The sequence below is a fragment of the Chaetura pelagica genome, unplaced genomic scaffold, assembly GCF_000747805.2.
Source record: "Chaetura pelagica isolate M959 unplaced genomic scaffold, ChaPel_1.0 scaffold402, whole genome shotgun sequence".
Taxonomy (NCBI): domain Eukaryota; kingdom Metazoa; phylum Chordata; class Aves; order Apodiformes; family Apodidae; genus Chaetura; species Chaetura pelagica.
Window position 1 is genome coordinate 117185 of NW_009952264.1, and position 10333 is coordinate 127517.

A 10333-nucleotide genomic window follows, 5' to 3' on the forward strand; every position below is an offset into this window, starting at 1 on the left:
TTCCTGCTGCAAACCACATCTGCTGCTCATTCCCTGCCTATTCCCACTGTTCTCACTGACAGCCCAGAGGGCCGTACAACAGGAACACATATTTTCAGTAGCCATTCACTCAGTGACTGCCCTCCGCCTGGAGCTCCAGATCCTCATGGCACAGCTATCAGGAGAAGTTATGCCTGTTCCCAGCCATATGTTCATAGAATCATAGAATCACAGGGGTTGGAAGGGACCTGTGAAGATCATCAAGTCCAACCCTCCTGCCAGAGCAGAATCACCCAGGACAGATTGCATAGGAACATGTACAGATGGGTCTGGAAAGTCTCCAGAGAAAGAGACTCCACAACCTCTCTGGGCAGCCTGTCCCAGGGCTCTGTCACCCTCACAGGAAGAAGTTTGTCCTCATACTGAGGTGGAACTTCCTGTGTTGTAACTTGGTGCTGTTTCCCCTTGTCCTGCCACAGAGCACCACAGAAAACAGACCAGCCCATTCTTGACCTCCATCCTTCAAGTATTTATAGACATTAATAAGGTCCCTTCTCAGTCTTCTCAAGACTAAACAGCCCCAGCTCTCCCAGCCTTTCCTCATCAGACAGATGCTCCAGTCCCTTAATCATCCTCATAGCCTCTGTTGGACTCTTTCCACTATATCCCTGTCCCCCTTGAACTGGGGAGCCCAGAACTGGACACAGTACTCCAAATGTGGTCTTACAAGGGCAGAGTAGTAGAAGGGGAAAAGAACCTCCCTTGACCTGCTGGCCACACTGTTCTTAATACATCCCAAGATACTATTGGCTCTCTTGGCCACAAGGGCACATTGCTATCCCATGGAGAACTTGTTGTCCACCAGGACCCCAAGGTCCTTCTCCACGAGGCTGCTTTCTAGCAGGTCAACCCCTAATCTAGATTGGTGCATGGTGTTTTTTCTCCCCAGGTGCAGGACTCTACACTTAAATCTCATTCACAACTCAGCTGCCCATGGGAACCCCAGTGTCCTCAGCACCCAGCTGAGCACCAAACCATGGATGAGAGTGGCCTAAATGCTTTCTTCTGCTGTGCCTGGACTCCTAGGGAAAGGAGGGTTGGAAGTGCTGACCAGAGCAAGGTTTCCAATAGCTCAGAGACAATCTCTGTAGCTAAAAACACAATCAATTTGATTTTGTTCTGCTTGGGAATACCAGATTTTCTGCCCTACCCAAGCAGAGCCCAGCTGCATTTGCTCAACATCCTGCTCCACACCTAAGAGCTGACTTCTCTCCCAAGACTTCACATTCCCAGCCTGCTGTTTTTAAGCTTTACTCTTCACTAACCCCTTTGTCTCATTGCTTTAGATTCTCCTGCTCACAGAGGCCCAGAGAAGATGACATATCTACCCATAAAACAGGAAAAAAATTATCCACCACATCTTCTGAGTCACCCATGCAAACACAGTTTCAAATGTGTCAATGAACTGAATGTTAAACTGAGTTAAATTGTCACCAAACTCTTCCATTCAGAATTGAAATTACTTTTAATTCACTTTAGGAGGAAGTCTTACAACGAGGTTCCTCTACCTCTGCCTTTTTGAAGAAGAGACCTAAAACAGCTGAATCTATTGAGGAATTAATTCAGATTAGTTACCTCAGCAGACAAGCTCTATGCCTTGCACCTCCAAGAAAGGGCTGCACTTCAATTTAATTCTGTTTTATCAGATGATTCACATCTACTGAAATTCTTCCTCCAAGTTTGGGATCTGTTTTATCTCCAGCACTGGTAGGGACCAACGAGACGATTACACCAGAGCAAACATTATAGTGCAGGAAGAGAGAAACACCCAAGGGTTTGCCAAATTCCTCCTCCTGTTAGCAAAGACCACCTGCCCAAGAGCTGAACATGGCCCAGGTTAAAGAGGTGCCCACCAACAAGTGAAGCACAGGAAGGCACCAAGCACCAGGGCTGGGGCCACCTCTGGGATCCCCAACACAATAAGGACACAATGCAGCTGTTGGGGAGAGTCCAGAGGAGGCCACAGAGATGCTGGGAGGGCTGGAGCAGCTCTGCTCTGGAGACAGGCTGGGAGAGTTGGGGTGTTGAGCCTGGAGAAGAGAAGGCTCCAGGGAGACCTTAGAGCAGCTTCCAGTGCCTGAAGGGGCTCCAGGAAAGCTGGGGAGGGGCTTGGGACAAGGGCAGGGAGGGATGGGAGCAGGGGGAAGGGTTTCCCCCTGGCAGAGGGAGCTGGAGATGAGATGTGAGGGAGAAAATCTGCGCTGTGAGGGTGGGGAGACCCTGGCCCAGGTTGCCCAGAGAGCTGTGGCTGCCCTATCCCTGGCAGTGTTGAAGGGCAGGTTGGAAGGGGCTTGGAGCAACCTGGAATAGTGGTAGGTGTCCCTGCCCATGCAGGGAGGTTGGATCCAAATGCTTTTTGAGGTCACTTCCAACCCAAACCAGTGTGGGATTGCACGAAAAGCTGTGAGTCACTGGGCCCTGCTATAGGCAGTAGCAGCACAACCCATGGAAAAGAGATTGCAAAGCTACTCATAGAAAATGGCTTTAAGATGAACAGTTTTAATTTGGAAAGCATTTGCTTTCCCAGTTTAAGACTTGAAAGGGAAGCAGGAAGGAAGGATGGGAAGGTGCAGTCACAAGTAAACTCCTTTTCCTTGGTCCCCAGGGCAGAAATGGGAACAATAACAAACAGAACTAAACTGACATATTGTGACAGAGACATAATTAAGGACAGTCCTAACTTAGGACTAAGCCATATGATAGAAACTTGCTCGATACACACTGACCTATTCACACCCTGTTAAATTCACCCTTTTCAAGTGATTCATTGAATGACTCCAGAGGGAGCTGCTCAGCTGGCCCAGATTGACTTTGTTAAAGTGGATCCCTAATTGAACACCCCTCCTGCAAGAGGCACCATTAGAAAAAAAAGAGGCAGGAATATCTGCTCCCGAGCTTCCTGATGTGAGCAGAAAACAGAGATGCTCATTAAGATTTTAAGAAATCTTTTCTTTTGGAGGCGAAAGTGGAATGATCCTGAATGGTGCCCAACTCCCCTTCAAAATGTCCCTCTTACATGGAGGATGAATCATCTTGGAATCATGGAATGGTTTGGGTTGGAAGGACATTAAAGACCATCCAGATCCAACCCCCTGCATGGGCAGGGACACACCTTCCACTAAACCAGGTTGCTCCAACTAAGACAAAGCTGAATTGCAGCTGCTGGTCTATAAATACTCTTCCTTTTCTAACATGAGCTTAAAAGTTCATTAAATTCCAACTCTGGGGCCTTGACAGCTACAGAAATCCATGGAAGGTCTGGGGAAAAAAAGCAAACCAAAGCAACACAAAAATCCTTTGGCCTCAGCAGATTACCTGAGGTTACAGAGCAGCTTAAACACTACTAGCACACCCAGAGCCACAGCACATGCCCACAGCCATGCTCAAGTATCCTGGATTTCTCTACTGCTTTTTAATAGGTCCATAATAAAGTTCTCTAAGAAGAAAATCAAACTCCAAAGTACCAAGTGGTTGCACTGAATCCCAGGCAGCACCAACCTAAGGTGAGAGGCTTCTCCAGCAGAGCAGCACAAAGACAAGTTCTGAAGCACAAAAGGGTTTGTTTTTTTCCCATTCCATTATCCTCCCTTCCATGAGGGCAGGACAAAAACTGCTGATATCATCTCCCTGGCTGGGTTAAACAAGAGGGGAGTACCTGCTATTCCTGTTGCCCAGCTAACCAGCTGGTCTTTATTTTAAACAAGAGGGGGAGAAAAGGTCTAATTGGCTGAAATAGTTTCTTAAAAATAAAAATAAACAATGGCAGAGCTGAATGGGAGCTGCTTTGACAGCTTGCATGAAAACTACCCCTTTTGTTATTGTGGCCTTTCTGGCAAAGAAAGAACAAATAAATATATTAAACAATGAGAAGCTTTTGGCAGAGTAAGGTTCTACCTATGGCATCAGGTTCTGCAGGATTTATTAATTCTTTTTAAGGGGATTTTCCCTAATCACTAATCATGCCTCATTACCAGCTCCCAGCAAACCAGCACAGCACTGCTCTCCTGAGCTGGCAAATCCCAAAGTGCTGCCTCCCTTTCCCAATCCATCTTGGAAGGGAGAGGCCAAGGGACTGGGCTGTCCCACCATCTGCTCAGGAAATGCTAAGCACAAAGGGAAAGAAGAATGACCCCAGGATCATTTGCCCAAGTACAATCCCACACACAATTTCAGGTTAGGTGGAGAATGGATGGAGAGCAGCCCTGAGGAGAATGACATGGGGGTGTTGGGTGGGGAGAAGCTCAACAGGAGCCATCAATCCTGGGCTGTCACCAGCAGGGTGACCAGCAGGGCCAGGGAGGGGACTGTCCCCTCTGCTCTGCTCTGCTGAGAACCCCCTGCAGGGCTGGGGCCACCTCTGGGGTCCCCAACACAGGAAGGACATGGAACTGTTGGAGAGAGGCCAGAGGAGGCCCCAGAGATGCTGGGAGGGCTGGAGCAGCTCTGCTCTGGAGACAGGCTGGGAGAGTTGGGGTGCTGAGCCTGGAGAAGAGAAGGCTCCAGGGAGACCTTAGAGCAGCTTCCAGTGCCTGAAGGGGCTCCAGGAAAGCTGGGGAGGGGCTTAGGACAAGGGCAGGGAGGGATGGGAGCAGGGGGAAGGGTTTCCAGCTGGCAGAGGGAGCTGGAGCTGAGATGGGAGGGAGAAAATCTGGGCTGTGAGGGTGGGGAGAGCCTGGCCCAGGTTGGGCAGGGAATCTGTGGCTGCCCTATCCCTGGCAGTGTTGAAGGGCAGGTTGGAAGGGGCTTGGAGCAGCCTGGGCTGGTGGGAGGTGTCCCTACCCATGCAGGGGGGTTGGATCTAGATGATCTTTGAGGTCCCTTCCAACCCAACCCAGTCTCCTCTTGCAAACTCACATCCCTTCCCCAGGGGTTTCTGCCTTGGAGCTGCAACTTTGACAACTTTCCAGCTTCAGGACACCTCATTTCTAAATTCTACCACACACTGTCGCTTGCTAAGGGTGCAAAAAAGGCCCTCTTGCACAGTCAGATCAGCAGATTTCAAGCTTCTCATGTGGATTTTAAAGTTTTGCCTCTTTATTCTTCCAGCCTTAAAGGATCACTAAAGACCCCTATGAAACTGGAGCACGATGACAATGTTTTGACACTCTGCTTGCCCCATCCCAACTCACCAAGTCACAGAAAGATCCCAAAAAGGCAGCAGTCAAAACATTTATGATTTATTTTTCCACGTCCTGTTTGTTTCTTTCAAGCTACCGTTTTCTTGCTTGCTCATTTGGCCGCTCACAAAAAGGAAAGCACATTAGATAAAAGCAACAGGAATTGGGGAGAACCATCTATTCCCTTCTGAACACACAGGGAATGATCCTCAAAGCCAAACATAAGAAAGGCCAATGTGAAAAGGTTTCACTCACATCTTCAGGTCACATATGACCCCAAGAACGTGTGTTTTCCTTCTATCAGATACTTTTCCCCACAGAAGAAGCAAATCCTTGTTTTTTTCTGTCCCTAACCTTCAGCAAAGAAGTTCAGCCAATCAAACTTGCCCATGTTTCTAAATCTCAAGGACCAGCAACCTTTTTGTGGCTTTTTTTCCAACCAAAGCTGCAGTTGGAAAAAACACTTTACATGTGCAGCTTATTATTTTTTAATCAAGTCTCCAAGTTCTTGACATATTTGAAAGTGAGGAAATAATGGCACATAAAAGCTTAGAAACTCCTACTGCTAAATGCTTCAGAAGACACTAAACCCCATTTTATTGAGATGATGGCAGTTCAACTCTAAGTTCAGGATGGCCAGTCAAATGTTTTCAATCAACATCTCCACCCTTTTTAGAGCTATTTATTTAGAGCATTGTCCCAGCCAGACTGCACAACAGGTCAGGCCACCAATAAAGTAAAAAATTACCAAAATGTATTCAAATGACAGCTCTCAGTGTTCATCACACCCTGTGGCAGCTGTGCTGTCATCTCTAAACCTGCTCAGTGCAGCAGGCAGGAGAAAGGGCAGAACTACTGAGGTGATCCCATGCTCATGCCAAGCTGCTCTGCAAAGTTAAAGGTCAAATGCTGCTCTACCTGTAGTTCCTCAAGCAATGTTGTAGTTCCTGACAAATCTGGTGGCTGTCTGTGACAAGGTTAGTGTTGGTGATGTGGGAAGAGCAGCTGATGTCATCTACCTGGATGTGTGCAAGCACTGACAGGCTGGAGAGGTGGGTCTGGGCAAACAGCATGAAACAGCAAAGCCGAGCAAAGCCAAGTGCATGGTCCTGCCCATGGGTGGGGGAAATCCCAAGCACAGATCCAGGCTGAGATGGATGGAGAAGAGCCCTGAGGAGAAGGACTTGGAGGTGTTTGGTGAGGAGAAGCTCAACAGGAGCCAGCACCACATGCTGGAGCCCAGAAACCACCCTGTGTGTCCTGGGCTGTCACCAGCAGGGTGACCAGCAGGGCCAGGGAGGGGGGGATTGTCCCCTCTGCTCTGCTGAGACCCCCCTGCAGGGCTGGGGCCACCTCTGGGGTCCCCAACACCAGAAGGACACAATGCAGCTGTTGGAGAGAGTCCAGAGGAGCCACGGAGATGCTGGGAGGGCTGGAGCAGCTCTGCTCTGGAGACAGGCTGGGAGAGTTGGGGTGTTGAGCCTGGAGAAGAGAAGGCTCCAGGGAGACCTTAGAGCAGCTTCCAGTGCCTGAAGGGGCTCCAGGAAAGCTGGGGAGGGACTTGGGACAAGGGCAGGGAGGGATGGGAGCAGGGGGAAGGGTTTCCAGCTGGCAGAGGGAGCTGGAGCTGAGATGTGAGGGAGCAATTCTGGGCTGTGAGGGTGGGGAGAGCCTGGCCCAGGTTGCCCAGGGAAGCTGTGGCTGCCCCATCCCTGGCAGTGTTGAAGGGCAGGTTGGATGGGGCTTGGAGCAGCCTGGAATGGTGGGAGGTGTCCCTGCCCATGCTGGGGGGTTGGAACTGGATGATCTTTAATGTCTCTTCCAACTCACACCATTCCATGGTTCTATATTGCAGAAAGGCAGGGTGATTTCATTTTACAAAATATTTAAATAAGCTGGTTCTGGCCACTCATTCCCACCACAATCAAGCATCACCAAATAATCCAGCCAGGATCACTTATATCCAGCACAGAGGGTGAAAGGACAACAGCTGCCAAGTCCTCACTACAATTCCTGGTTGGTCTTCATTTAGGACAGACTAATTTTGGATAGGTCTCTCATCCCCTCTGGCCCCTCTGCTTTGGCAGATGTTTGCCTCCATGAAGCTCAGGCAGCTCTACTGCCTATTGTCTGTGTTTCCTCATTTTAAGTCTCTTAAAATTCTTCCTGAGGTACTAACAGGAGAAGGAGCAGCCCAGGTGCTGATCTGCAACCATGTCCACCTTACCCTGCTGTCAGGGCATGGGGTCTTCTGCTCACCAGACTTGTCCCCAAATGTCCTGCTTCCTTCCATCAACCTGCCACCTTCAATCCTACTAATCCCTGTGCAGGGTCACGCCCTGTGTTACACCACAACATTAGTACCATTACTACTAGCAACAGAATTTCTACTTCAAGCACCATATTTGGAAATACAAATTAAACAACTGCAGGATGTGAAGTCAAAAAACACAAGGTGGTTCTTGGTTGCCCTATTTCAAAGCAACACACAGAGTGCTGGGTAACTAAGGTGTGTGCATGCCTCCTTTTTACTACTCCTGAAGGCTTCCTAAAGATGGTATCACAATTATTTTCCCTCCCACCTGGCTTTTCAACCTCCAGAACAGCAGGTTTCAATATCTCCCTTCCCATATATGATTGCTGAAAGACTTTTGAAGGCCATTTAGGTGAAGGGCTGAAGTCAAAGCATTGTTAGCTCTCGGGAGAGAACAAAACAAGTCAACACTGACTTTGACTCCAGCCTTCAAAGCTTCATCTTTTTCACAGCAGCCAGACAAAATAAGTTTGTGAGATGTGTAAAGAAGAGTCTCTTTACAAACGTTTGGATAAGCAGGATGGGAATGTGTCACTGAGGACAAGGTTTAAAACCTGTTGGTTCATCCAGCCTCTTCAGATCACACAGCTCCCTTCCCTGCCCACACCTCAAAAAAACACAACACCCAAAGGAGAGAGCAGCTGTGCCTGGGACCCCAACACCCAAACAACAGCTCTGCCCAGGGCTGAGGGAAGCTGGGAGAAGCCAGAGGATCCATTCAAGGATGCCAAACACAACCTGCCCACGAGTCTTTCAAATATCTGAGCTCTCTAAAGCAGCATTTCCAGGAGGACAATCATTCTCACATCCATCCAGGAGAGCTTTTGGGTTTGGATCTATGTCCAGAATGGGTCTGTGTCTTCATCCTGCTTCTCAGAGGCTTTTATTTTCAAGCTTCTTTGCCACAATCACATATTTCCCACAATTAGTAGAACAAGAATGGGATTGTAACACCCAGAGGGGCAACACAGAATAGGGAATAAAAGGAAGAGTCCTTATGGGTGAACTGTCCTTACTGAGAAACCAGAACAGATGTGGAAAGTTTTGCCCCAGAGATGTATGTTTTTCCACCACTAAAACTGAGGGATATCTGGGTTGTCTGGTTTTCCAAAAAATGTCAAAGGAAAAGAAAGAAAGGAATTCTGGAAGATGAGAACCATAGAACAGCCCAGGTCGGGAGGGATCTGCAAAGATGGTCCAACCTCTCATGGGAAAGGGAGCTGAGCTGAGATTATCCAGCATCCTCTCCAGCCACATCTTGAAACCTTACAGTGACAGATCATGTCCCTGGGGAGGTTGTTCCAGTGATGGACATCACTGTAAAAAAAGTCTTTCTATCAAGATGAAATCTGTCCTGCTGCAACTTGTCTCAACTGCCCCTTGCCTTCTCCACACAGCTCCTTGTGAAGAGAGACCCTTCTGCCTCTTCACAGCTGGACAACTGTGATGAGGCTCCCTCCAGGCCTTCACTGCTCCAAGGAGAAGAGACTTTGACTCCTTCAGCCTTCCCACATAGAGCAGGTTCTCTGGTTCTCCAGCCCTTCACCCATCTCCTTTGGACCCTCTCCAGTCTATCCACATCCTTCTTGACTTGTGGGGACCAGAACAGCACCCCAGGGGTGGCCTGATAAGAGTTGAGTAGAGCAAGATGATCCCATCTCTCTGTTAGTAAAGCCCCTGCAGATGCAGCCCAGGACCCATTTTTAGCTTCAGGCTTGTTCCCTCACACAACACAAAAAGGTTGGGATATTTGGGAGTTCTCTTTTTAAAAAATACATACAAGACTCTCCACACAAAAAACCCCCCAACAAACCAACTCTTCTGTGACTGGTTCACTGGGAAGATTACAGCTCAAGACAAGAGCATAAATGCAGAGCACGCAAGAAGCACAAGATATTATTAGGTTTCCAGATCATTTCTATTCACTTAACCCCAAGAGTCTGATGAAAACACTGAAAAGCCTGAAATGTGGACAGAAAGATTCCCAAGGAGGAGAAGCACAAACCCCACACCACATAAATACAACATTTCTGAGCTTCCCAAAGCTTACAGACACCTAAAAATAGCTCCTTCCTTTCCTTGAGCCAACATACAATTTTCCCCAGCACGAGGCAACAAAAACACAAGCAAATGGTTGGGGATTTTTTGAGCTGTTAAGCCATCAACCAGAGTGTTTTGTAGAGGCTGGTTGAGAAATGCTCTTATTGGGAAACCCTTGATAGAAATACCCTGCTTAAGGAAGCAAACAGGGCACCACTGCCCTGGCACCAGCTCCCACCAGCTTCCCTTTGGTAACCATCTCCCTGTACAAACTAAATTCTCCAGAGGGAAAAGGTGGCAAAATTAAAACATCTTTACTACCAGCAAATGAAAAAAATAGAAAAATGGAGAATGTGTCAAAAGCAGCACCTAAATCAAAGTGTGTGCTCTTGTATTGAATCAAAAGACAGCCCAGATCTCCTCCAAGTGACAGGAACAAGAGCTCTGCAGGGAGGGATGGGGTGAACATAGCCAGAGCCAAAGCTCTTTGTGTGTTTTCAAGGCAGTGATTCCTTCTAGAAATGGGGTTAAAAATAGAGAATGTGCTTTGGGGAAAAGAGTCTTCAATAATGGGGGGGTGGGGGGATGAAGGAAAACCTCTTGAAAACTCTGGAAGAGAATTGGGAGGTGAGAAATGAAACCTGGTTCAAGGAAGTGGAAGAAAGGGGGGGAAAAAACCATTCCTCTCCTTCTCTGTCTCAGTGGTTATGTAAGGGCTGCAGCTGGAGCTCTATAAATAGGAGGAGAACAGGTGTCAAATGGGGAGAAAACTCCAGAAATTGACTCAAATGGGATTTTTTCCATCAAGTTTTTTTTTTCAGCA

General features: G+C 48.1%; 1 protein-coding gene across 1 annotated transcript in view; it reads right to left on the reverse strand.

Annotated features, from left to right (window-relative positions):
- Positions 1-5547, reverse strand: part of KLHDC10 (kelch domain containing 10) — a 19855-nt gene extending 14308 nt beyond the window's left edge. Inside the window, exon 1 of the mRNA XM_010007663.1 lies at positions 5511-5547. Coding sequence (XP_010005965.1) covers positions 5511-5547 — 37 coding nt within the window. The remainder of the gene's footprint in view (positions 1-5510) is intronic.
- Between the last annotated feature and the right edge of the window lie 4786 nt (positions 5548-10333).